Source organism: Mandrillus leucophaeus, unplaced genomic scaffold (assembly GCF_000951045.1).
Source record: "Mandrillus leucophaeus isolate KB7577 unplaced genomic scaffold, Mleu.le_1.0 Scaffold750, whole genome shotgun sequence".
In the NCBI taxonomy this organism is placed as follows: domain Eukaryota; kingdom Metazoa; phylum Chordata; class Mammalia; order Primates; family Cercopithecidae; genus Mandrillus; species Mandrillus leucophaeus.
In genome coordinates this window covers 388,299-416,212 of record NW_012108142.1, presented here as the reverse complement: position 1 = coordinate 416,212, position 27,914 = coordinate 388,299, and the positions used below count along the sequence as shown (strand labels likewise).

The 27,914-nt window shown below is 39.6% G+C and overlaps 1 protein-coding gene across 2 annotated transcripts in view; it reads left to right on the top strand.

Annotated features, from left to right (window-relative positions):
• MYO16 (myosin XVI) overlaps positions 1-27,914 on the top strand; it is a 655,611-nt gene that overhangs the window by 532,090 nt on the left and 95,607 nt on the right. For both annotated transcript variants that reach the window (XM_011966244.1, XM_011966243.1), the window contains exons 28-29: positions 7,558-7,660; positions 26,832-26,928. In XM_011966244.1, coding sequence (XP_011821634.1) covers positions 7,558-7,660; positions 26,832-26,928 — 200 coding nt within the window. The remainder of the gene's footprint in view (positions 1-7,557; positions 7,661-26,831; positions 26,929-27,914) is intronic.

Genomic DNA, 27,914 nt, shown 5'->3' with positions numbered 1-27,914 from the left:
GTTGATCCATTCACCAGAAAATCCTGCTGGGGCTACCCAAATACACAGAGAGCCCAGCACGTTTTTACCACTTCTGTCGCCATTGCCTTGGACCAATGCCTCTCACCTGGACTATAGGAAGGGCCTCCAGATGGCGGCTCTGGCTCTTTCCTGCCCCTCTCCAGGCCCACTCAGCCTCACAGTATCAATGATGCTTTTCTTCAAAGTCGAGGAACAGAGTGTGCTGAAACCTCACACCCGGGAATCGGAGTCTGAGCCGAGGTCCTGATGGTCACCTGCAGGATTCTGATCCTTACCCCATTACACTGACCTTTCTAAACTCATCTCCTACAGCTCTCCTCTCCCTTCCTCTTCTGCAGCCACACTCGACTCCTTGATATTCCCAGAGCGGCCATGCACCACCCCCACTCCACCAGGACTACAGTCCCCTAGAGAAGCCACAGCTGCCTCCCTCATTGTCTGGCATCTGCTCACAGGGAAAGCCTTCCTGCTTTATCTTTCTCCACATCTCTCATTGGATTTGACACACTTCCTTATTTACTTTATTTGTTTAAGAGTTGGGGTCTCTGTCATCCAGGCTGGAGTGCAATGGTGTGATCATAGCTCACTGCAACCTCAACTTCCTGGGCTCAGTCCGTCCTGCCTCAGCCTCCTGAGTAGCTGGCACTAAAGGTTTGCACCACCATGTCTGCTTCATTTTTAACATTTTTTGTAGAGATGGGGTCTTGCTGTGTTCCTCAGATTGGTCTCATACTCTTGGCCTCAAGCCATCCTCCTGCCTTAGCCTCCCAAGGTGCTGGGACAACAGGCATGAGCCACTGTGCCCGGCCCTTATTTACTTTTCTTTATTATTATTATACTTTAAGTTCTGGGATACATGTGCAGAACGTGCAGGTTTGTTACGTAGGTATACACGTGCCATGGTGGTTTGCTGCACCTATCATCCCGTCATCTACATTAGGTATTTCTCCTAATGCTATCCCTCCCCTAGCCCCCCATCCCCCGACAGGCCCCAGTGTGTTCTCATTGTTCAGCTCCTACTTATGAGTGAGAACATGCGATGTTTGGTTTTCTGTCCCTGTGTTAGTTTGCTGAGAATGATAGTTTCCAGCTTCATCCATGTCCCTGCAAAGGACATGAACTCATCCTTTTGTTATGGCTGCATAGTATTCCATAGTGTATATGTGCCACATTTTCTTTATCCAGTCTGTCATTGATGGGCATTTGGGTTGGTTCCAAGGTTACTTTTTAATTCTACCCCTACTACCATAAAGGGCTTTGGCTGCTTATTCCCTGCTAGATCCCAGCACCTGGGAGCATCCCCAGCACAGACTTGGTGCTCAGTCAGTGCTGGTGAATTGATTGATTGATCCTGAGCAAGTGAACCACAAACTCCGATTCCAGATATGAAACTAGGTAACAGTTGTTCCCCTCATCCCAAACCAGGATAAGGCAGGAAGAGCAGGCTGGCTGGAAAGGTTCATGTTTACTTTTTACAGTCCATTGGTTTGCCTCAGACACAGAGGAAGTGAAGCCTAAATATAGGTGTCTTCAGTGGATTGAGGTGACCTGTCTGTCTTGGATGACAGATGCTGGGACAGCGTGGGGAGTGAGAGTAGATAAGTCCCTCTCCAGCTGCTCCTGTGCTCAGGACTAACGTCCTGCTCCAGGCTCGTGAACCGTATGGCCTCAGAACAAAGTTACTGGGGGAATGTGTTTTAACTCAGGAATGGAATGTGACCCTGTCTTTCTATCCGGTGACACCACCTATAGAAAACACTCACATTCCAAAAGACAAGATGTTTTACATGGAGTATCTCATCCTGTCTCAGGTGATCTTTTTCTTTAGTTGACACGTCAGAATTATACCATTTTAAGTGTCAAAAGAACAATATAAAATGAGAAAAAAAGCATCAGGTGCATTATTTTTCATTCTGACTTGTTAATACTATATTCAGATGCTTGAATTATATCAATTAAATTCTTGGTTATAATTAACAAAGTTCCAGAATGAGAGAATTATGAGAGAGAATAAAAAAAAGAGTGATTTCATTTCAGTGTATTACTCTGGCTAAATGTTAGAAACACATGGCTTTCCTGAGGGCATGAATGAGTTCACTGTTAAAGAGCCTCCAGGCACTGAAGGCCAGCAAACGAAGACTTCCTTTTTTTTTTTTTTTTGAGACAGACTCTCGCTCTGTCGCCCAGGCTGGAGAGCAGTGGCGCGATCTCGGCTCACTGCAAGCTCCACCTCCCAGGTTCACGCCATTCTCCTGCCTCAGCCTCTGAGTAGCTGGGACTACAGGCGCCCGCCACCACGCCCGGCTAATTTTTTGTATTTTTAGTGGAGACAGTAGTGACTGTGTTAGCCAGGATGGTCTCGATCTCCTGACCTTGTGATCCACCCGCCTCGGCCTCCCAAAGTGCTGGGATTACAGGCGTGAGCCACCGCACCCAGCCACAAACCAAGACTTCTTATTCCTACATGTCCAATATCATGGTGGTTACTATTGAGTTTTACTTTTTCAATTTTTAAGGGTAAATCTTATCCTTTTCCACTCTAGAACCATCCGGGGTTAGGACTTGTTAGTTGTCATCAAAACTGTAGCAATGGTGGTGAAGAGCTTGGCCCTGGAGTTAGATTGTCCTGGGTTCAATTTCAGCTCAGCCACTTTTCTCATCTGTATCAGCTTCCCAGTGCTGCCATAAGCAGGTACCACAAACTCCATGGCTTAAAGCAATAGACCTTTCCTCGTCCAGCTCTGGAAGTGAGAAGTTCAACACTGAGTTGTCAGCAGGGCTTCCTCTGAAAGTCTGGGTGGCATCTGCCCTGGCCTCTTCCTGGTCTCTGGTGGCGGCCATAGATCCTCAGTGTTCCCTGATTGCAGCTGTGTCACTGACACCTCTGCATGCATCATGTGGCCGTCTGCTGTGCGTCTCCCGTGGCGTTTCCCTCTTCTTTTCAGGATATGAGTCATATTGGATTAGGCCCCACCCTAATGATCTCGTCTTAACTTGAATACTCTACAAAGACCCTAAACATCACGTTCACTTATCTTGCACGGGGAGACACAGTTCAGCCCATAACAGCATCCCTGTGAACTTGGGTAAGTGAATGAATGCCTACAACCATTATCTGTCTCACTATCTAAAGATGATTGTCATCCAGGCCTGCATCTGTGAGGAGGATGTGAGGTGATATGAAAAGCCCTTTGCATTCATTCAGGGTTCAAGAAATGCGACTTACCATCTCCTGCTCCACAGCCCCATGTCTTGACTGTCATTTATTTAAACTTGCTACATTCAAAGGCAAGCTAGGAGACACCATAAAATGTACAAAGATATCCCCTTACTCTGGGTGAACTCACAAACTTTGAGGAGAGGTCAGAGTTTGTAACACAGAATAGAATTTATGTCTCGTCTGGAGAAATGCAAACAGACAGTTCTGAGGGAGGGCAGAGCGTTGCTTGTTAGGTGACTTGCCAAGGGCATTATAGCAAACTGGTTACAAAGTGGGAACCTAAATCTCAGTTTTCAGATTCCCAATTCAGTTTCTTTCCTATTTGAACACACTGTACAATTATATCACTTGTCGCCTTTTAACCACTTAGACATTATCAAACCTAACCCATGTTTGCTCATAAGAGGTACTAATGTCAGCTGGGCACGGTGGCTCACACCTGTAATACCAGGACTTTGAGAGGCCAAGGCGGGCGGATCACCTGAGGTCAGCAGTTCGAGACCAGCCTGGCCAACATGGTGAAACCCTGTCTCTACTAAAAATACAAAAATTAGTCGGGCGTGGTGGCGGGTGCTTTAATCTCAGCTACTTAGGAGGCTGAGGCAGGACAATCACTTGAACCCAGGAGGTGAAGGTTGCAGTGAGCAGAGATAGCACCATTGCACTCCAGCCTGCATGACAAGAATGAAACTCTGCAAAAAAAAAAAAAGGTACTGATAGCATGTGAGAGAATCATTAGGGGATGCCCATAGCCTTCTGGGTGGTCCACATTCACTGCCCTTTGCACAGCTTACTCCTGTTTCCCAACCCTCTACATATCCCATGTCATACCCATTTGCCCTGCCCTGTTGTACAGGGGAAATTCCCTTTCTTCTTTTGCAGAAACCCCAATAAAAATTAATAAAGTAAAATAAAACACACAGCTACCAACTTTAGTACATGGCATGTAAGAAATCACATTCTTGTCACCCATCAAAAGCAAAACAATTCCTGAGTACTTCATCCATCAACAAATCGCTGTAGTCCATTTAGTGTGAGCAAAATAATGAGCCACCTTTTTCATATCCTTGCCTCTGGCACTGCAATTTCAGTCTCAGTTACTTCAGTCTCAATCTCTGTTACTTGCCATTTTTTGTTTTTATGCTTTCCTATGCACTAAGTTTGATACGTGAGCAAAAATCCATCTATGAGAAGGAAGGGTGGTTGCTGATACTGATAAATTCATTCTGGTTTATGGCTAGCAAGATTATGAGGATTCTCAGTCCCGGGAAAGTCATACACTGACTTTTCAGTGAGAATGCTGAAGATTTAAGAAAGGAAATAAGAAATGTCTCCAGCTGAGAAGGTAACTGGGTACTGTCTTGGTCAGTTCAAGCTGCTGTCCCAAATTATCATAGACTATGGTGGCTCCTGAGCAACAGAAAGTGCTCATAGTCCTGGAGGGTGGGAAATCCAAGATCAAGTTGTCGGCAAATTCAGTATTCAGTGGAAGCTCGCTTCCTGGTTTGGAGAGAGAGCCTTCTTGTTCTCTCTATGAACGGTGTTCTCACATGGTGTTAGGTTAGTGCAAAAGTAATTGCAGTTTCGGGCCGTGAACATTAAGTCATTATAACTAGACTCAAACACATCTTTATTAATCAAAATAGGAACCATTACAATCAACACATTTTTGCCAATGCGAAGTAAGTTTTGTTTATCCCTGTAGCTTAAAATTCTGTGCTTTGAGAATCGACAAACTCTTGGATAGCATTTTCTGCATCCCGCCACTTGCGGAAGCATTTTCCCTGCCAAAAGTTGTTGAGATGCTTGAAGAAGTGGTAGATGGTTGGCGAGAGGTCAGGTGAATATGGTGGATGAGGCAAAACTTAGTAGCCCGTCTTTCCACTTTTGGTTGTGTGACGTGCAGCCAGGCGCTGTGGTGGAGAAGAATTGGGCCCTTCCTATTGACCAATGCCAGCTGCAGGCGTTGCAGTTTTCGGTGCATCTCGTCTATTTGCTGAGCACACTTCTCAGATGTAATGGTTTCGCTGGGATTCAGAAAGCTCTAGTGGATCAGACCAGCAGCAGACCACCAGACAGTGACATAACCTCTTTTTCGGTGCAAGTTTGGCTTTAGGAAGTGCTTTGGAGCTTCTTCTTGGTCCAGCCACTGAGCTGGTCATCGCTGGTTGTCATATAAAATCCACTTTCGTCGTGCATCATAATCTGATCAAGAAACGGTTCATGGTTGTTACATAGAATAAGAGTACTTTGAAACAACATTTTTTTTTATTCTCAGTTAGCTCATGAGTCACCCACTTATCGAGCTTTTTCACCTTTCCAATTTGCTTCAAATGCCAAACAACCTTAGAATGTTCGACCTTGAGTTCTTTGGCAACTTCTCATGTAGTTGTAAGACGATCAGCTTCGAGGATTGCTCTCAGTTGGTCATTGTCAGCTTCCAATGGCCAGCCACTACACTCCTCATCTTCAAGGCTCTCATCTCTTTAGCAAAACTTCTTGAACCACACTGCACTGTATGTTCGTTAGCAGCTCCTGGGCCAAATGCGTTGTTGATGTTGTGAGTTGTCTCCACTCTTTTACGACCCATTTTGAACCTAAATAAGAAAATCGCTCGAATTCGCTTTTTGTTTTTGAGACGGAGTCTGCTCTGTTGCCCAGGCTGGAGTGCAGTGGTGCCATCTCGGCTCACTGCAAGCTCTGCCTCCCGGGTTCATGCCATTCTCCTGCCTCTGCCTCCCGAGTAGCTGGGACTACAGGCTCCTGCCACCACACCCGGAAATTTGCTTTTTATCTAACATTATTCTCATAGTCTAAAATAAATATAAAATAAACAGCAAGTAATAAGTCATTAGCAAAAAACATAAAGCAAGAAATGCACACTAACATGATGTATAACATAACCACATTTATTTAAGAATGTATTCCAATATCAAATGGCAAATTTCAACAATGTGAAAACCACAATTGCATTTACACTGACCTTATAGGAAGGAACAAGCCTGTTCTCTTCAGCCTTCTCTAAGTGCACTAATCCCATTCATGAAAGCTCCACCCTCATGACTCAATCACCTGTCAGAGGCCCCACCTCTTAGTACCATCATATTGGGGGTTAGGATTTGAGTGCAGGGATTTTGATATACGTTCTGTCCATGGCAGGTGTGTTTCCCAGCCTGTGTTACACTCCAGACTGTACTGCCGCACATGTGAGCCCTCGTTTACCCACAGTACCTGCCGAAATAAGACACGCGTGTGATTCCTGTGTGGCTGTCCATGGGATATGTCCCATACTCCCACTGCTTTCTCCAAGGAAAGCAAGTAAATAAAGATGTGTAGGCAAAACACTCCCTCCCTTAATTGCACTAAGGAAACGGAATAAACTCATTTTAGCAAATCCCAAATTTACTGCAGTGAACTTTAGATGAAGCAGTAAGGTATTACACAGAAAATAACAGAAAACTGATGACTTCAGCTTTGGCATTGCGTTTCCTTCAGCTTGCAGAACAGCCCAACATGAGAATCATAAACACAGAAGGCAACAGGATGCAACTGCATGTACCTTAGCTCATTTCCTTTTTGGTTTTCTCCTCTTCCTCCTCCTCCATTGTAGCCTTGCCTGTATTTCAGGTTAACCACTGTAAGTGCAAAGGGAATTTTACATGGATTTTTTAAAGTGGGCGATATAATTTTAAAAGTCATTTTTGAAAAACCTATAGGAAACTATTATATTGCCATGAATTTCAGCTAAGGAATGGAAGTCAACTGGCCACTGATGCTTTACAAAATAAAAATGTCCCAGAATATTTTCAATATTCAATATCTAATATATGGGGAAGAAGTGATTCTATCTCTCAAATAAGTATTCTGAATGAACATTTTGGTATTCCATTATTATAGACTCTAGTTACATCTGAATTCACTCTTAAGTGGCCATAAAGAATGCTTAAATTTCTTAAAGGATGTATTTTTAAGGAGCATGCCAAATGTTTAAAAATGGCTACTGGATTAATTTTCATATTTTCATTCCCTTCAAATTTCCTTTGGTTAAATGGTTTGAATTGCTCCATGACAGTGCTAAACATATATTAGAGGACTGAAAAATATATTTGATGCATTGTAAAAATGATTTCTCTTGTAAAAGATAAGGATTATTTCCAGTTCCCTAGTAAATGCACAGTGAACAGGTCTTTGGGTATTCCTGGGATAAAGAAAGACGGGGAAACTTGGGAAACGATGTAACAAAGACAGCCCTGTTGAATGTGATTATGTGCTTGGCAAATGCAGTCACTGCTTTCTGTCTCTGCTGCTTTTCACAGGTATAAGCCGCTGGCTGATACGTTCCTGCGTGAGAAGAAGGAACATTCGGCTGCAGAGCGATGTCGGCTTGTTCTCCAGCAGTGTAAATTACAAGGCTGGCAGGTCGGTGACCTACAAGCTATGAAAATACCACTTTAGGATTTTAAATAAATGAGCTGAGTCATTGCAGGGAGCCACCAGAGTCTTCCTGGCAAAAACAAATTCCTTTGATGTGTTTGGCAAGGCGTGACATTCAGTGTATTCCCTGGAAATTTGTCATTCTTTATGACTTGCTGATTTTAACATCTTGCAGCCAACATGAGGAAATCTAAGAGGCTCCCTTTACAACCATGACAGAAGCTCATGAGCCCCGTTCTGTTTGCCCATGTGCCAGATTCATACCTTGTCACTAAAGCATTTTGTCATATTTACCCATAGCAGGAGTCAGAGGAGCCAAAATTGAAGAACTAAGGTTGATTTCTGTGTGCAGAGTTGGTCTCTCACAGTGCATGTTTGACCTGGACTTCCATAGCTCGTTCAAGTCTCACTCAGCTCCCCTTTCTTCTGTTTCTCGTTGCCCTGCTTCTCACCTGCCTTACAGTGAAAATGTCACTATCCTTTGAACCTCATTTGTTGGCAAAAGCCTCATAATTGGACACACTTTATTATAGTCTGTGATCGGTTTGATGGCAGAACCTAGGGGCCAGTGAAAGCTATAGCTAGACTTGCAGAAAAAGAAAATAACCTGAGACAAAATTACAGGCAAATGTTCACCAGAAACAGAAGAAGATGGTTCCAGATCTTGTTAAATACGTTCAACAACATCAGAGTCCATCCTTGACTCATTTTAGGAAGAAGAGGTTTGAAGTGAGAAGAGCAGATTAGAGCAGCAATGGGAAACCACGCAGTCCATGACACCAGGAATTATTTGGAAGTTTCTTGCTGTAAAACCACCAAAAGTGCGTAGGTGGCAGAAACAACGGTAGTTAAAAGCTTTGGTAAAAACATGACGATGACTGGAAAGTAGACATAATTTGCATCTTTAAAAAGTGATAGGGAGAATATCTGTGAGTAAAAATACATGATAATTGATGAGTCAAAGGATGAGAACTTGGCTTTAGAAATGACATGAGCTCATGATTCAGAATTGCTGAATAGGTCCAAAAGTGGCCCAGTCTAAGTAAAACAGGGAGGGAAGACTGGATTGACACTCGCACACTCATCTGTCTATGACAAAGAACAAAGAACCTAGAATTTTGGCATTGATGAGTAATGATTTAATTGTCTGTGCCACCCAATCTTTTTCTTTGTTATCTTTTTTCCTTTTCTTTTCTTTTTTTTTTTTTAACTAATAATGAAATTTGAACTTTAAATAACAATCTGAAGGAGGAAGCTTACTCAGTCTGAAGTTGTCAGTGATGCACATCAGTGCCAAAAGATTGGGTAAAAAGGGAAGGAGGAAGAAGGAGGAATTACTAACCAGAAGTGATGTCCGCCAACCCCTCCAGAGTCAGTGACATAGGGGTGGGATTCACATATATCAGCGTTTATTCGGTCTATAGGTAACTGAAGTCAGTTCAACGGAATCACTGCTGAGATTTTGAATAAGTAATTATATAGTAGTAGTCCACCGATGATGTACCACTAAGGTATTCTTATTGTATTCTTTTGCTTTTAAAGAATACTTACAGATAATGATATACATATATATGTATATGTGTGTGTGTGTGTGTGTGTATCTGTGAGATAGATGTGTGTGTATGAGGGAAAGGGAGAGGGAGAATTTTTATTTGTAGAAGGAAGCAAGGGAATCTGGAATAATTCTTTTACTAAGAGAGTGATTGGAAGTAACCACAATACCTGAGCAGTGATCCCTCTGATAGACCACTGTAAAGTACTGGCCAAATATGAGAGGAGACTGGAAGACAAATCAGTACACCCTGCCAGCCATCATTTCTTCTGTATCGCTGCTTTTGCTAGGATACTTGAAATTGCAGCTGAGGATAGCATTAAATTGAAACATGCATTAGGACTTTCAATGAGAGTATTAACATTTTTTTAAATGGGAAAGGGATCCCATTTCATGGCACTATTTTCCCCACACTTTTCGCCTGCCTGAAAAGAAGCTGAAAATACAAGACAAAAAAAATTAAAAGGAAAGAGAAATAAATGTGCTTATTCACTGAGCATATTTACTTATGAGTTCCCTGTTGTCTAGTCAGAAAAAACAGTGTTTCTTCAGCTTCTTCAAGATGTAACCTATGATGTACTTTATACTACGAGACAAATAATCAACTTCACAGAAATGAAGCTTATTCATACTTCACTTTTATATTGGTCTGACAAAGGAAAAAAAGCTTTTGTTAAAAAAAAGTAAATAAAACAAAACAAAAAACACTCATTCCTAACCTGGAAAGTTAGACTCCTCAGTTGCAAAAGCAAAGCATTTGTTTGAAATGCATTGCTAGTTACAGGAAGAATTCCTCCTAGTCTATTCTGTTTTTAATTGACACAGCAATTAAATCAGAAGCTGTTAGGCTACAGGGACAACAAGGTTGCATCTGATGGTTAGTGTATCTGTAGCATTGTTTCCAAATTGCTGAGAGTTACAATGTGTGTTTTCATTAACCAGTCAGTTCATCCTTTAGTCCTGAGTGGTTAGCATGAAATGAATGGTTATTCTTTTCCATATTTTTAAAAGCAGTGCTGGAGGACCCAAGAGATTAGAATTACATTTTGCTGCGTTAACTTGTATACAGTGTTAGCTAGAAATTCATTTCTTTTAACTGAACATAGTAATTTCATTGTCATTCTAATGGGTCTTGGAGATCTGGCAGGTTCTGTCTTCTCTTTTTAACTTTAATCAGACCCTGTAGAAGGAAAGCCTTGAATCATCAATATGAGATTATAACTCTGGAATTCTTATACTCTCCAATATTGTAGCAATTCAGTAAGTCTTGGTGCACATTTGATTTCCTTCTGTTTCAGATGAGGATAAAGATGTCATATCTTCAGTACTATTTTTTCGCCGATCTATACACCTGTGTCTGCTTTTCATGCTTTAAGTAGTCACAGGTTTGTAGTCCGTACTGGAATTTTTAATATTTAATAGGTAATAATTCCTGTCATCTACAGAGTATATTACAACTATTCGTAGTTTTTATTTTATTTTATTAGAGCCTAATAAAAAAATCTGTGCAGAAAAGGAAAGTAGACAGTGTGTACAGGAGTGACCTTATTTTAGATTTGAGGAAATTGAACCTCACAGAGAGCCCTTGTCTTAGTTAGAGATCAGTGTACTGATCAAAATATTAGGTGCAGTTAATATTCAGTTTCAGTGGGAGCACCACTTTGCTGAGACCACGTCTAGCTTTTACTATGTCATGTTCTTTCCACTGCATTTAACTCGATCTATATCTTTTAATATAACTATCTGAAGTCATTTTGCTCATATTACAGGACTTGAAAGGGATAGGTTATGCGTCACAGTGCGAGCTCTGATCAAAGACACTCATACCCTTTATTCGTCTGAGCAGCCTTCGCCTTGTACATAGTGCCTTTTTTATGTTTAAAATTCGCCCAGCAAATGAAGGAAAAACAAGCTGACTACTTCCCATTACAGGGTGACTCTGATCAGAATCCTTTTCTACCCAAACTGTCAGCCAAACTGACCCTGAAATAGCACAATGCATTTGCACCCTCATTCCCAACTACATCTTGGAAACAAGAGGAGAAGGAAAAGGAGAAAAGGAGGAGTAAGGAAAGAAGAAGATAGAGAAGAAGAAGAACTGTAATCAAGTGAAGAGTCTCAGGAAGCATTTGATATTGATTATAATTCTGAGAGTTAAGACCTAGATGTGACTCAGGCCATCCAGAGGAAATGACAGGGGTGGGGGCAACTCATGGGCGGTGCTGGTAGAAATGCAGGTCAAAGGAGCAGTGCTGCACCTTCGCACCTAGAGCAAAGGCAGTTTGAAAACAGTTTATTAGGCTATTTCCGCAGATCTGCACCGTTTCCAGTATACCGAGTTTTGCTCACATGCCAATTCTCAGCGAGGCATTCCCTGGCTACTAGATTTTAAATTCTCATTATCCTCGACCTTCCTACTGCATCTTCTCATCCTCTTCTCTGCTTCGTTCCTCTCCATGGTGCCTAGGACCTTCTGTTACGCTTCAGATTGCAATCCTTAACATGTTGTTCACCACCTTTCCTCCATAGCATGGGAGCTCCATCCAAGGGCTTTGTGTCCGCAGCTTACTGCTGCATCCCCGGCATAGAAGCCAGAGAAAGACACAGGACAGACACTCTGTGCCTGGAAGCTGGGCCAAGAAATGAGTTTCTGTAAATAAGAAACTACCAAACAATACAGTATACTTGATGTGGATTCAAAGACATGTGAGAACTTTTACAGGCTGGATGCAGTGGCTGATGCTTGTAATCCCAGCACTTTGGGAGGCTGAGGTGAGTGGATCACCTGGGGTCAGGAGTTCAAGACCAGCCTGGCCAACATGGTGAAACCCTGTCTCTACTAAAAGTACAAAAAAATTAGCCAGGCATGGTGATACGTGTATTTCCAGCTACTTGGGAGGCTGAGGCAGAAGAATTGCTTGAACCTGGGAGGTGGAGGTTGTAGTGAGCGGAGATTGTGCCATTGCACTCCAGCCTGGGCAACAAGAGTGAAACTCCGTCTCAAAAAAAAAAAAAAAAGAAAAAGAAAAAAAAAACCTTTTAAAATGTATTGTTTTGAAATGAAGTAAGAATCAAATGGATTTTTAGCTTTATATCTGTGTTTATAAGATACATGTATTAATGCATTACTTCTATAGTTACAGATAATTTTTAAAATTTGAAACTACTACGTAAATATAATTTCAGCATAGAATACTGCATAGGGTCAAATTAACTATTTTAAACATTTGTGAAAAAGCTGTAAGTCACACGGCATTTTGCACCAAAGCATTTTTGTTTTCCAATATATAATTTCTGTTATGTCTTTTATACCACTAGCCTGTACTTCTCAAAGGAATCTTGTGCCTTCTTTCATATAATTTGAACTGGTCACCACAAGTTTTGGCAAACTCATGCATGTTGCTGTTTCCTTAACATACTCAAAATTGCTACTTTTACATAATGTGGTTTGATTTTGAAGAAAGGAAAATCAAGATGTAGTGGTGGCTAGAAGGCAATCTTTCACGTTGGTGGCTTCTTATGTTTACAGTGAAATGATATATTTTAAAAACATGGTGGACTAGTCAGAGCCACGTCCTTATTTGCAAAGTGGGATTTATGTAACTTGTTTGCAAAAAGGAATGGAAGTGTTTTGAAATGATTTGAATAGGACCTGCATGACTAACTTCTAGTGCTGTTTTCTGTCTCAGCAGATAGAGTTTTCTTTATGAAACAAAGAGTTCATGGATTACTTCACTATGGAAAAATATCCAAATAGTTTGAATTAACTCATAGTTTGAAAACAAGTTAAATTAAGCCAGTAGTTATTAACCATCTGCTATTTGTTTTATTATTGTTATTATTCAGGTATTTTACTTATCTAAATATATGCATTTTAAATTCAGGGCTATCTTAAGGTAACTTGGAAAGGATCCCTCTGGAACTGTGTACGGTTAATCAGACTATTAGCCTGAATTTCTCCAAACCACAGAAAAGTGACTGGACAGCAGTTACGCCCATGTGGAACATGCTTGTTTTTCGTGTTATGTCATTTATGTAAAATGAAAACCTTTGAAGCTAATTCTAAGTGGAAAAATAAGTGGTATAATCTGATTTTCACACATTTTATATGCATCAACTGGTTATAGGATGATTTCTTCTGTGTAGTTATTTGAATGCTATATTCATTTTAAAGCCATCTGGAGGGATGACGAATGAAGAAACAAATCTGTCAGAGTCAGTCCATGTGATACCAGGGGTGCTGCTTCAGAACACACAGCACCCGGAGAGTCGAGGGGGGACTGCACGGATGTGGCTCTGTGCAGAAAGTCTTTCCCGGTGGTACTTTTCACTGTGCAAGCAGATGTCGAGAACTTTGGGGTGAAAGAAGTTTTGTGAGCAGGCAAAGAAGAGTGGCCTGTGTGTCTTCTTTGAGGCAGGAACTTGTGATATCTGTTACTGGAAATTGTGGAAGGAGAAGTTGAGCTCTTAACCTTAGAGATGACATATCATCTATGATTTTAAGGATAAGGAATCAGACACATAGATCCTTCTGGTGGCTTACTCAAGATTATACAGACAGGAAGAAAGAAACAAAATTAGAACATCAACTTCGTCCCAAGTACCGGCATGATACGATACTTACTCTTGTGTGTGTGCATGCATGGATGTGAAAGAGACAGAGAAAGAGGCTCTTAAAGAAATAACAAAGGATACTCACAAAAAACATACTCCAAATTGTAATGAGATATACTTTTCCTATTTGTGTTTACTCATGAACAAAGAAATTCACAATCTTTTTTTTTATCATCATCTTCTAATGTAGTGTTTATGGAATAGTCTAGATTTTGTTACCTAAATAGTTTGAAATAAGTCATAGTTTGAAAACGAGTTAAATTAAGTTATGATCTTTGAAGGATTTGCTCATATATTACTAAGAATTGCAACATTAACGTTTTACCATAACATTACATAAAATCAGTGGGTGAAGGTTTTATTATTTCATTAATCTGCAATAGTACAGTAGAGAAAATAAAATAGAAGAGCAAGGAACTGTTAAAGTTTTAACTACTCCCACTTTTTTTACATTCTCTGTGATGAGACAATTGTATTAGGGCCCTAGGTTCTTATTAGTACAATAAATTAATGGTTTATAACCTTTGTTTTACTACTCAGGGAGCACTCCATAAATCAACTATAAGTACAAGCTAGAAAATAGCCTATAAAATGATTCTTTCTTTTGTATCCTTTCTCCTTCTCTGGAATTATAAATGTTGAAAATAATAAGCATTAGGAACCTAAGAGTACACCTTGAAACGATGTACATTCTATTGGCAATCACCATAGATATTATATTATATGTGTGTGTGTCTGTGTGTATTTCCTTTCTTCTTTTGTGCCAAACACATGCATACACACACGCCATATATATATATGGAACATTTTTGTTATAAAAGTAGTATGTATCCTTGATAAGAAGTTTGAAAAATAGAAAAAAAACTGAGGAAGAAAATACAGTCTACCAGAATTGAACTACCTAAAGATAACTACTGAAAATATTTGGTGCATCGTCATTCACTTCGTTTTTAAAAATCCTGCATATGTTTGATCCTTACTCAATGTGTCTTTCTCCCTTTCCACACTTAACTTTCTGAGGACAGGTGTCGTGTAACCATGTTCTTTTGTATTTTTGCTTGCGTGCGTGTGTGTGTGCACATGTGCATGTGCGTGCGTGTGCGCGTGTGTGTGTGCGTGCGTACATGTGTGTGTTTCACTATGACATCTCTTACAGGGTCTGGCACATAGTGTGTATACAACTTGTGTTTGTTGAATGAATGAACCTCCTACCGATGACCACATCTTTCCTTTGCATATGAAGGTATCTGCAGTAAGTTTGGGTGACATGTGTGATAGTTTCTGCCTTTGGAGTAAGTTTACATTTTTTCACTCAGCTTCATTATGCATGAAGAGTAATATCTTAGGGTACTATCTGGCGCTAATTGCTGATTAAAACTGACTTGTCCTATGCCTAATCGAACTTTGATCTCTTAGAAATCCATCTGTTTTCCTCTGCTTCAAGTTTATTGATTGACTGATTCAACAAGCATTTATTGATCACCTTGTGAGTTCCCCAAATTAGGCAAGGCAATTGCGATGGCTTACAGTCTGCTGGGGGAGAAACAGTCAGCTTTAAACTAATAAATCACAGATTAGGATCCAGGTGCAAAAAGAGCAAAAGGGACACTGCAGTAGTGAACTAGAGGGTTCCTGACCTAACAGGGCAGTTGCCATGCAGGGAATTTCTGGGACGGTCACATGTAGGCCCAGATCTGAAGGGTGAGAAGGAGCTGGGGACATGCTGAGGCAGGACCAAGGGTCCCAGGGTAAGTGTGCTGAGCTCCTGAGGTGAGGACCTCCTGGGAGAACCAACAGGAGAGCAGGAGGGCTGGAGAGAGAACCAGGTGAAAATGGCAGACAGGGATGCTACAAAGTCGTGTTTCTCAACCTTTGTGTTTTCATTATTGCCCCACGAAGGAGAAAAATTGAGAGAATTAATAAATAATTTAGTTCTGGGGAGGCAAAAATAACTTTGCTATTACAACAGTTTCTGACCTTCAAAGCTCAGGCCTGCTGGATAATATGAGGCCCCTAACAACTACTGAAAGAAGGGCGTTTGTGCCTGTGCCTACTGAGAGATCCAACTCCATCTCTTCTATGTCAATACAAATTTCCCCAACTTCAAGATTATTTAGTCATTCGATAGGCATTTACTGAGCACCTATTATATGCCAGAAGCCTTATAATTGCTAACAGGTTTTTCTTCTCAAGAACCGGTTGCACCGACTAGACAGGATCACCACAAGGAGAAGGTGTGCTTGGAGCTGACTGGGTCAGAACCAGTGGTACCTTGTGTGTCAAAGTGCAGCATTCTATTTTAGGTTCAAGGCAGGCTACTGATAAATTTTAGAGAGGGTAGGAACATGACCTGATTTATGCTTTAAATGTAAAAAAAAAAAAAAAAAAAAAAAAAAAAAAAAAAAAAAAGTGTTATTAGAGAGCAAGAACAGAGCTGGGAAACAAGTTCCCAAGCCAATGTGGCGGCTCAAGCAAGAGACAGCCATTGTGGATGGGACAAGGGAGGAAGCCGAGAACATGATGGGAGGGGAGAGGACCTCACCGTGGCAACAATGAAGGTGCTCGTTAAGTTATATTGACTTGAAGAGTGGAATCTCATTTAAAACCAAAATATTCATGTAGATCGGGAATGTACTCAAGTTCTTTTTAAAAATGAACTTGCTCCATAAAATATGTTTGGAGCTCTAGATGATGGAAAAGACTCAGCTCTTTAGGGCTGAAAACAGAAGACCATTCACAAAATTAAATGGGATTCTCAAAGCAAACATGAGGACACCACAGGACAGACATACAGGGAATTAGGAAACCAATGCCAGAAGTTTTGAATATCTACCAATATTCCTAAAGATGAACTACATAAGATCAGATGTGCAGGATAAAAAAAAACATGGTATCATGGTTTTAGAAGAAAAGCACACATCAAAATATATAAATGCCATCAATTTGGCAGACGACAGTAGGACAAGGGCTCCCATACCCCAAGGAGTGCCAAAGGCCATGACCATGTTTGGCTGCTGTTTGGCCATTTATGACATACAGTCCCATGGGGCAAACCATTATTGACATGATTTAGGCCATTTTGAAAAGAAACATCAAATGTGTGCTCTGACTGAATACGTTAACTTATCAAATACACTTTCCTCTGTGCTTTTGAAGCTAATTGCCTTTGTTTGGGTGTGGCTTTGGTTTGCTTCTTCACAATATGTCTCTTTGGGAAAAGTGATTTTTTTTTAAGCACTCTTGACCATGTCAATATGATTTCCATAATGAAATAACATATAGAATTACATAGTGAGTCATTCACTAGTAAGCTCAAAATAGTAGCTTTTATTCATCACTGCCTGCTGTGTAGGTCATACTGTTCTAGGTAAGAATAATTAATTTTTCTTAAACTATAATTATATGTAATTCAAGCCAAACCACCTTCTTCAAATACCAGAAGATCCAGTGCTCTATTAGATGTGTGTGGCTGTAATTATCTTCTTTGTGTTGAAGTTAAACTTCAAGAATAGTCTATTTATAACAAAGAGAACATGTATTTTCATATAAATGTATCCTTTGAGAACATTTAAAGTACATTCAGACATTCAGAGCCAGGCTGAACATTAGAATTTTTCTATTTAGTAGCTTTTCAAAGCAACCATGAAAGTGTAGAATGTGGAGGTATTAATAGTAAAATATTCACACATGAAAAAGTAATGGTCATTCTTAGAAATTTAATGAATGAAATGGGGGAAATGTGAATTCAGCCTGGAGAGGATGCATTTAGTTCAATGGTTTCCTTATTGAGCTTGTTGAAAAGGTAGACAGTATTTCACTCATCCTTGTGGTCCCAGCATCTGTACCCTGCTGGTATGAAGAAGGTGCTTGGCAACATTTGATTTATGAATGGATACATGAATGAATGATTGAAGGTGAATGAATGAATGAACTAATGAGTGAATGGATGTTCAGAGCAGACAGATGGTAGGATGATGGATGACTAAATGTGAGAAAAGGATCATCAGGAAAAATATAAATATAACGCAACTGAGTGTTATGAGAAATGATATTGATCCAGGAATGAATTATAGGTAACAACCTGTTCATGGCACACATGTAGAAATGTTGGGATTTTGAGATTTCTTTCCCTTGGAAGAGATGACCTGGTAGGCACAGAAATGGTATCGCATAGCAAAAATAGAACAGGGTTGTGAAGGAGCACAATGACATTCTGAGATCAGCAGGAAGGAAAGCAAATCTGAGGGGAGAACTCTGCAGACATCAGAACACTGAAAAGATTGTGTTGTTCGTATCACCATCAATAAAGCTATTCTTAACAAACTGGGAACAGATTTACATTGCTGGGCACTTTAAAAAATACTAGGGCATTTTTCCAGAATACTGATATGTGAAAGATGTGACTACTTTTGATGCAACTACGACAGTATATATCCTTTGAAAAAGTTGAAAGTATTTACAAGACTAGGGCTGTTTTTAGAGCAAGGGGGTTAACATTTTTCAAGATTAATTTTGTATGAAAATAAAGCATTTTAATTGCAGAAAAGAAGCTAGCATTCACAATAAGACCTTTCTCATTAAAATGTAATATACGTTAATAAAATAGTCCAATGATTTTAGACTTAGAAATAAAGGGATAGCATCTAACCCAACACTGACAACCGTAATGATATCATTCAGTGAAAACTGCATTCATGAGAATGCTATGGGCCCTGTACAATGTATAAAGACAGTAATGATATCATTCAGTGAAAACTCCATTCATAAGAATGCTATGGGCCCTGTACAATGTATAAAGACAGTAATGATATCATTCAGTGAAAACTCCATTCATAAGAATGCTGTGGGCCCTGCACAATATATATAAAGAAGGTTCACATTGGTTTTGCACTTCAGGAGAGTATACAGGAAGCTAAAATAATAGTAAATAGCATCTCTTTTAGAGAAATAAAAAAGGGTTAGCTCATATTATGGAGGGCTTTATAGGCAACATAAAATCATTGAAGTTTCTAGAAGACTAATAAATTGAAGTCAATGTGCAAGGTGAATTAAAAAGCAGATAAAGGAGAGATGATGAGTTAAATTCTAGATTTTAGTCTGTAATAATCCTATATCAGAGGTGACGGCACTAGAAATATGACACTTAGCATCTTTGTTTCTTTAATCCTATTAGGTGTATTTTAATAAAATACATCAAATAGTTTAAATAAGTTGAAAATGTTAAGATTTAATTTTTGATGGCCGGGCGCGGTGGCTAATGTCTGTAATCCTAGCACTTTGGGAGGCCAAGGTGGGTGGATCACCTGGGATCAGGAGTTCGAGACCAGCCTGACCAACATAGAGAAACCCCATTTCCACTAAAATTACAAAACTAGCCAGGCATGGTGGCGCATGCCTGTAATCCCAGCTACTCAGTAGGCTGAGGCAGGAGAATCGCTTGAACCTGGGAGGTGGAGGTTGCAGTGATCGGAGATCATGCCATTGCACTCCAGCCTGGGTGAAACTCTGCAAAAAAAAAAATAATAATAATAAGTAAATTTTTGTAGACAAATGAAATTTTAAATATCTGAGGTTATGTTATAGCAAGTGCTTATTAAAATCATTTTTTAAAATTCTGCCTTTTCCATTGTACACGTCCATTTAGTTTCATTTCCTTCACCTTAATACATGTGAATTATGAACTTTATACTTTTCCAACATTATCTGAGTTTATAAATATCTCACAGTTAAGTTGAATAGTCAGACGGTACATAAATAAGAAGAAAACCAGGACCCCAGTCCTACTGTAGAGATGTATACAAGGTACATTAGTGACATGGATGTACTATTGTAATTGATTTATTATTATAAGGTACACACCAAACAGGAGAAAAATGAATTCCCACTTTGGATCAGAAAGCAATATGATATAGCTGGAGAATAAGTAAGCTTGAATGTATTGAATAAGTTCTAGAAGCCTACTATACAACATCGTACCGCTATTTAACAACACTGCATTATATGCTTAAAATTTTGTTAAGACGGTAGATATCAGGCTAAGTGTACTTACCACAAATTTTAGAGGGCAGGTGAGGGAGGCAGGGATGGAGAGAGGGAAGAAGGAAAGGAGGAAGGAAGGAAAGAAGGAAGGAATAGAGGGAGGAGGAAGGGAGGGAGGAGACTAAAAGTGCGATACAATAGAAAACTCTAATAAACCTTTTAAAGGCATTTGAACATCATCCTGAAAATCATTACAGGCCACTAACTAATTTTAGACAAGAAAGTAACATAATGAGATTGATGTTTAGAAAGATCACTCTGAATATAGTTTAAAAAAATGGATGCTTATAGACCCATGATAATTTATGGAGCTACTGAAATTATTCATAAAAGTAATCAGTAAGTGGGTTCTAGAAACCTCAGCAGAACTTATGACTAAATGGGGCCTGGGGGAAAAGCTGTAAGCAAACTTAGGTGATGCTTGGGGTTCTGGCTTGGGTGATGAGGTGATGATGACTCCTTTGGCCTAGAAAGGCAAGAGTGGGTAGGGATGAATGAGATGGGAAAGTGTGTGAGAAATGACCTGTGGAAATCTCTAGGGCTTGAGGTGCTCAGGGAATACCCAGGTAGATGGTTCTTTTGATCACTGAGCTAGAAAATACAGGACAAGAGGGAAACATACGAGTGAGGCTAGGGTGCCCACGAAACATTGACATAAATGTGTGCGCAATGAGATGGGCTCCATAGGTCTGGACTCGGTGATAAGATGAGCTCTCATGAGCAGTCTACAGTGAAAGCTTTTGGAATAATGAACTTACCAGGAAGATGATGAAAAGTAAGAGGAGAATTCAGTAGAGAATTCTGAGGATAGCTAACTTTTCATTGGGAAGCAGCAACGTAGCAGCTTCAGACAAACATTGGAACAGAGATGACAGACACAGAGCAGGGGACCAGGTGAGCTTGTCAGAGAAGTCAAGCTTCAAGAAACGAGAGTGACCCAGGGTCTCACCACTGAAAACGTGGTCCACAGACTAACGTCACCGACATCATTTAGGAATGTGTTAGAAATGCAGAATGAATCACTGGCCCCATCCCAACCTACTGGATCAGAATTTATATTTTGACAAGATCTCCAAGTGATTAATACACATGTTTCAATTTGAGACTTTATAGGGTCAAGGGTATGTGTTTCTTTTAGTCTGGAGCCTGGAGAGCTCCGATTCATCTTACCTCTGGCACTAACTTTCTGTGTGGACTGTGTGAGTGTCATATGTCCTCTCTAAGACATATCTTTTTCTCTTGAAAACTGAAGAGGTTGATCGAGATGATTTCTAAGATCTAACTAGAACAGTGTGGGTTATGGACACTCTGTTCCTTTGCCCCTCCTTTGTAGATGATGAATCCTACTAGTATCATCTGTTGTAGACATCACAAGTGCACATTTCCTTAGAGGAAATTGTACTATTATTTCAAAGTAAATGTTATCCAATTTTCTATGTCGCCATAAGTAACTGAAGTGTTTTTTGTTGTTTTAATTGACATGTCCTTCTGTCAAAGCAGAACCATGTGACCTGAGCTTTCTCCTTTACTTTACCTGCATGGGAAACAATTACTGATTGTATTTTTTAGCAGCAGTAAATGAGTAAACTAAATTAAGTCACACATAGAATACAAATAATATATGCTTCTTCAACTCCCAAAGAATTCATAGATATAACGAAATGAGAGGCGTCACTATTTTTCTAAACTATCAATATGTAAGAATAGTTCTACATTAGATGTCTTCCTCAATTTCATTAATACAGAGAGAAATGTGCATCACAGAAAAATATCAAAGGATAATAGCTGTATTTTTTCTTTGTAAATGCTGTTCCAAAAGTACTGCCAGAAACACTCAGCACTCCTAAAAATTGTCTTTAAAAAAAAAAAAAAGTGCTCTACAGGTTCCCTTGAAGTCTCTACTAACACAGCTTCCGTGCCACCTACACTCTAGCACAAGCACCGTTCCAGCATTTGTCTGTACCTCCACAGCCTACACCTCTCAAAAAAAAAAAAAACACACACACACACACACACACACCTAAAAATTGTAGCAGTAATTGGAGCTTTGGAAGTCATCAATGACAATTTTGTTTAATCTTTTAAAATCTGTCACTTAAAAAGAAAAAAAAAACCTAATGGTTTTCTAATAAAAATAGCGATGACTGTAATTCACAGATGGTTTACTTTTACAGGAGTCAGAATGACATTAACATTTTAATCTCAGCTGGGAACACTCTGCATCTAGCAGTGCACAGGGAGAGGGCTCAGTTGAAGAACATTTTAACCTCTCCTTTTCTCTGCTTAGTGAGAAACATTCTTTGATGTGAGAATACCACCAAAATGAAAAATGTAGGTGATCTGAACCTTTGGTCTAATTTTAATGAATCTTAATTTATTGGATTTGGCATAACACTGTAAGACTGATTATACAGTAACATTCATTCCATAGGAAAAAAACAAAAACGGTCAATAATTTTCTTTTGGTCAATATCATTAATAAACAGTGTGAATCCATGAAAATTCAGAATATATGTGATCTTATCTGTGTTTCCCTGCTAAAGAAGGATTCTTAAATTTGTATCTTCATTAATCCGTAGCATCAGTGAAAGTAGAGAACTATAAAGACTACATTCAGAATGGTTTCTGGGGAAGAACTCCAAAATACTACTTAACTGCTAATTTCATTGTTTTCAGAAAGAGTAAACATTTACTACAAGTATAGCATCTAAAAAAAAAAAAAAAAGTACAGTCAAACAAATGCTAAAACATCCAATGAGTATCTACAAATGTTGCCAAACCATAAATAAATTATGTAATACAAAACTACATGAAATAAAATAGTCCGTTGGATACCCATAAAATATGCCCAAGTAGTTGATGGAAGAATTTTTTTACAAAATAATCTGAATGAATGTAATAGCAGCAAGCACAATACCCAGCCATTGCAACAAAGTCTTTAGCCATGTCTTGATAGGATGCTTGTATTGTGACTTCAGATCTCCAACCTCCACCCAGCGAATCTGAAGCCCAGAAGCCCTTTGTAACTTACAAAGCCCTTGGTTGTACCTCAGCAGTGCAGATTTGCACAGGCATCACTACATCAAACACCCACCAGGGGTTCGGAGAGCAGGTCCACCCTTCCAACTCCTACCATTGCACATGTCTGCCTTCCTCTCATTTGTGCTTCGATTGCCAACCCTGCTTCTTCCCAGCCATTATCCCAATCCATGGCTCCCAGAAAGAAGTCCTTTTCTCCACTTCCAAAACTGACCTGACATGCAGTGAAACCGTCAATCCACTTCTCAACTAACCACCATCAAGAGCTTCATGAAATCCCTAGTGTATTCCAAGAAAAGTTCACTTCAACCTCTGTGTCTACTCTTCCTGTAATTTACCTTCCATATCTAAACCAAAACTGTCTATTTCCTGAATATACTGTATCCTGAGTTTCCCCTTTTCCCCATTTCCTTTGTCTGAGAGGAGGAGACAACAGGGTCAGCTAGCTCCTGGTCCCCCAGCTTATGGCTGCAGCTAGCCATGGGTTGAGATAATGAGGATAATGGCTGGGAGGGAGCAGGGTTGGCAACTGAAGGACAAATGAGAGGAAGGCAGACACTTGCAATGGTAGGAGTTGGAAGGGTGGACCTGTTCTCCAGTCCCCTGGTGGGTTTTTGATGTAGTGATGGCTATGCAGATCTGCACTGCTGAGGTACAACCAAGGGTTTTGTAAGTTACAAGGGGCTTCTGGGCTTCAGATTCACTCAATGGAGGTTGGAGATCTGGTGTCACAATACAAACTGGTAGGCCAGTTTCACCCCATGTTTCTTTTTCCTTTTATTTCCTCCGTGACTTATTCTATCACCTGCCACGTTCTGTGACTGACTTCTGGATTGTTGAATGACTCTAGGGTCTGACTGAAGTTTTCATTTTCCATCTTACCTCATTTTCACCCTAGAAGCTATCATCCGTCTCTGTGACTCACTTTATGCAAGGGCTTCACAATTCTTTATCTTCTGTTCTTTTTTTCTGATCTGAATTCATCCTGCCCACATCCCTGCCACTTGTGCATTTCAAGAATATGTGTCCATATTCTTCAGGAGATGCAAATATATATATATATATGATGGTAAATATATACAAAGCACTATAATAGGATAAATAATCACTTATAGGGTGCTCTGGGAACACAAATAGAAGGTGTCAAAGCCCTAAAGGAAATGGAAAGGTAGATATAAAAATTCTAGTAATGGAGATGAGGTTTGATTTCACTTGTAAAGGATACAGAGGAGTTGGTCAACAGGGAAGCAGCAGTTGCAGAATCTTCCAAACCTAAATGATTAATTGGAGTATTTTTCCCTCCCTTGCCAATGACCAGCTCAACAATCTATTCTTAGACAGTTTTCAGGATTCAAGACAAATTTCAAAAAAATATTTTTATAAAATTTAGATCTGGTCCTCTTAACATTTCCCAGCATATCCAAATTGCTCATGGGAGAATTTCCATGTTTTTCCTATAGTCCTCTTCATGATGTAGCCAGCAATTACAGGTGTAGCCTCTTCCCTCATCCGTGTCCACATAACTGTACCCTCAGATGGTTTATCTTCTGGTTCTTGCCCTTCACATGCTAGTTTCTCTGTCTCACACCCACCATCTCAAGATGCCCTGGGAAATTCCTGCTTATCCCTCAAGACAAAATGGCTTGGAAAACATGCTTCTCACTGAACCCTGCCTGATCACACCTTGATCACTCTCTTTTCTTGCAAGCTGTTTCTTGGACATAACTCTCTGTCCTGAGCGTGGACAATTGCCACAATCTGCTCACTGCTGACCTTCCCCAGTACACTATGAGCTCCACGAGGATGGAGGCCTCCTTTGTATCCCCAAATCTAGCACAATGCTCAAGATAAACCTCCTTTGGGTTTTGGAATGGCTGTTAGAAATGCCACTGTAAGAGGACATACTCATTTTTTCCACCTCCCCTCCTGCTCAGGGTCTCCACTGAATTAAGAGAGGGGAACTAGAATCCTGTTCTCCTGTTTCCGTTCCACAGGTCTTTTAGGCATGTTGCTCTCCTTCCATATGTTAATTCCCCTAATGATCATTATTGATCCCATCCATTGTGGAGTATCACCAGCCATCATTCCTTTGGAGTTCTGTTTTGGAACCCAGGTTTGGATGAAATTTGTCTTTGGGAGTTATTCTCCCACAATGAGTTACATCCCACAATCAATGATGAACAGAGAGGTGACATGCTCCCTCCTTTCCAATGCCTGTCTCACAGATTTGTTCTGCAGAGCTCACAGACAGGACCAACTGTTCTTCCTGTCGACTGCCAAAATAAGTCAGCAGTTGGGAAGGAGGAAAAAAAAAAAAAGACTATGAATTATGGAAAATAACTGGGAAGATAAAATGGCAATACAATGAAAAAAAAAAAAAGTAACAATCTCAGTAGCCACCCACTCATGTTACTGTCTCAAATTTCAACCAACTAAAAGAAACTAAACTAAATGAAGAAGAACATCTAGTCAGCCAGAAGGCTGTGAAGTAGACCAGTAGTTAAGAGTTTTTCCCGTTGATCTAACTAATTAGCCTGACTCTCATAATGCAGAATTCAGCCAAAATCTTCGGCAAAACTGTTTTCTTAAGACAGCAGATCATGTAAGGGAAGAGTTAGGTGGAAAGGGGTGAAGTGACAAGGCGTGTTTGGAATAAGCTCCATTTTCATATGAAATAGTTCATAAAACATCTCTGGCCAACCATTCTGAAGACAAGGCTGACCTACAAACCTTTCCCATACCTCATGGTGTGTACGCACGTGCCAGCTTCTGGTGACACTGTGATGTATAGCATAGGCTAGGGGGGTGTTATCATTTTAATGTCCCCAGTTCATGCTTGGGAGCACACATGTTAGACTTCTCACTTTAATGGTGTTTGTCTCAAGTGCTAAGAATATGATTATAAACTTATTGCAAGTAATACTTTCCCTTTATCTAACCGAATACCATCTCAGAGCTTCCTTGGCACACCACATTCGGATTCACCAGGCTCTCCTGCAATTACTTGTGTCTGCTTCTCCTAAGAGACTATGAGTGCCTTCTATGTGAGGGGTATTCCTCACACCTACCTCAGTTCTGTGAATTCTTCAAATAAGCACAACACACAAGAGAATTACTTTAAAAGTGTATGAATGTGGCTTACAGTTTTGTGTTAAGAATTTTCTTTGGCAGCTGTCTTCATCGATATCAGTACGTTTGGATAAGTTCTCATGCCACTAGAGCTTGTCATAGAAACTGATTTCATGTCATGCTAAAATTTCTTTTTAAAAATTCTGGAAAAGTATGTTCATCCCATAACTACTGTTTGTGCAAACATCCAGAAGATTGTTGCTCAAAGATGACTTTCTCATCTTTCTTGAGACTTTTAAATTTTAGTTCTGAAGTTCTATAATTGCAATTGTACAAACATTTGATTTATAATCATATGTGGCATAGTGGAAAAAATTATAGAAGTAAAACAATTTTATGCGTCGGCTTTATGTTTCATTTTGGTCTTTTGAGTGTTTGTTTTTCTTTTTGTAAACTCAAAACTCAAACTCCCTGCTATGAAAAGAGGAAGGAAAGATGAGGGTCTAGCTCTAGAATGGGAGAATCCATTCATGGGGATGGTCTTATCTTCTGACTGATAGTCAAGGCCAGTGTTTCTCTTTTGCACCACATGGTACAACCCACATCAGTAGTGTGTAACCATTTGCAAACAATGTGGCACATGCAGAAAACATACTTATGACAACAAAGCCTTTGGGATTTTGATTAAATGTAATAGTGTTTGAGCATCAGAGACATGTACTCTAATTTTCTTAGTTTGTTTCTTCTAATCCTCTGCTGGAAAAATCTTTTGTCTGATTATTTTTCCATCATCATTTTGGCATCTTCATGCTGTTAAATGCTTCCCTGCTGTTTGCATTGTAGATGGGAGTCCGAAAAGTGTTTCTAAAATACTGGCATGCTGACCAACTCAATGACTTGTGCCTACAGTTGCAGAGAAGAATTATAACCTGCCAAAAAGGTAACATTTATATGCCAACATTTCTGAACTTCTTTGAGTTGTGAAATGCAAAATCTTTTAGTGCATCCCTAAGTTTAAATGTCAGTGGGGTCTGCACCCTAATGGCCACTGTATTCCATTCCTGGATGCTATCTTCAGGCAAATAGTTTTTGGGTGTTTAGGAAGCATCGTGGTTTAGTTTGCTATGCAACTGTCTCAAAATCAACATTTGCAGACATTGGTCATGTTTTAATTAGACATCCTTTTGTACAAAATTTTATATTGAATTTCCCTAAACTACAGTTTGGAAGAGGGAATATACATCTCTTACTATTTATGCATCCATTACCCTGCAAATACTCAGGCTTTTAAATTCTTTCCAAAAGCACAGGACAGTGAGAATGTAACATTGACTGTGCAGCAGGGAAAACGTCTCCCCTGGCATGTGGGTGCAGCTATGGCACCAAATTCCTGTGTCATTTCAGTAGCGCCACAGGGACACCAGAATTTGGAGAACCGGAACAAGCCGATGAACCAAACAACATTTTCTGTAATTCTACATGTGCCTTGGAAAAAGTATTGACTTTTTTTTCCCTTTATGAAGTGACAGTAATATTTGGAGTGCTATCTTTGAAAGCAGATAGTATCTATTCATTTTAACTTTAGAAGAGATTCCATTTGGAATTGTTTTTTCTATCAAAATCCAAGTGACTATTGAAAATGGGTACATTTTTAAAAACATAACTATGCTTCACATAAGATGTACATGTGTAATAGATTTTTAATTTGCTTAATAGCTTATATATATATTTATATATATTATATATAATTTTATATATTATATAACGTTATATATAACGTGAACTGAATTGTTTATCGTTTATGTTTCATGTCGAGCGTAAATTCCAGAAGCTAATGTATCTTATACTATTTATCTTCTTTTGTTGATACAAAAAAAAGAAAAAAAATTTTCTCCATGATTTGTTAATGTATGCGTTATATATTAT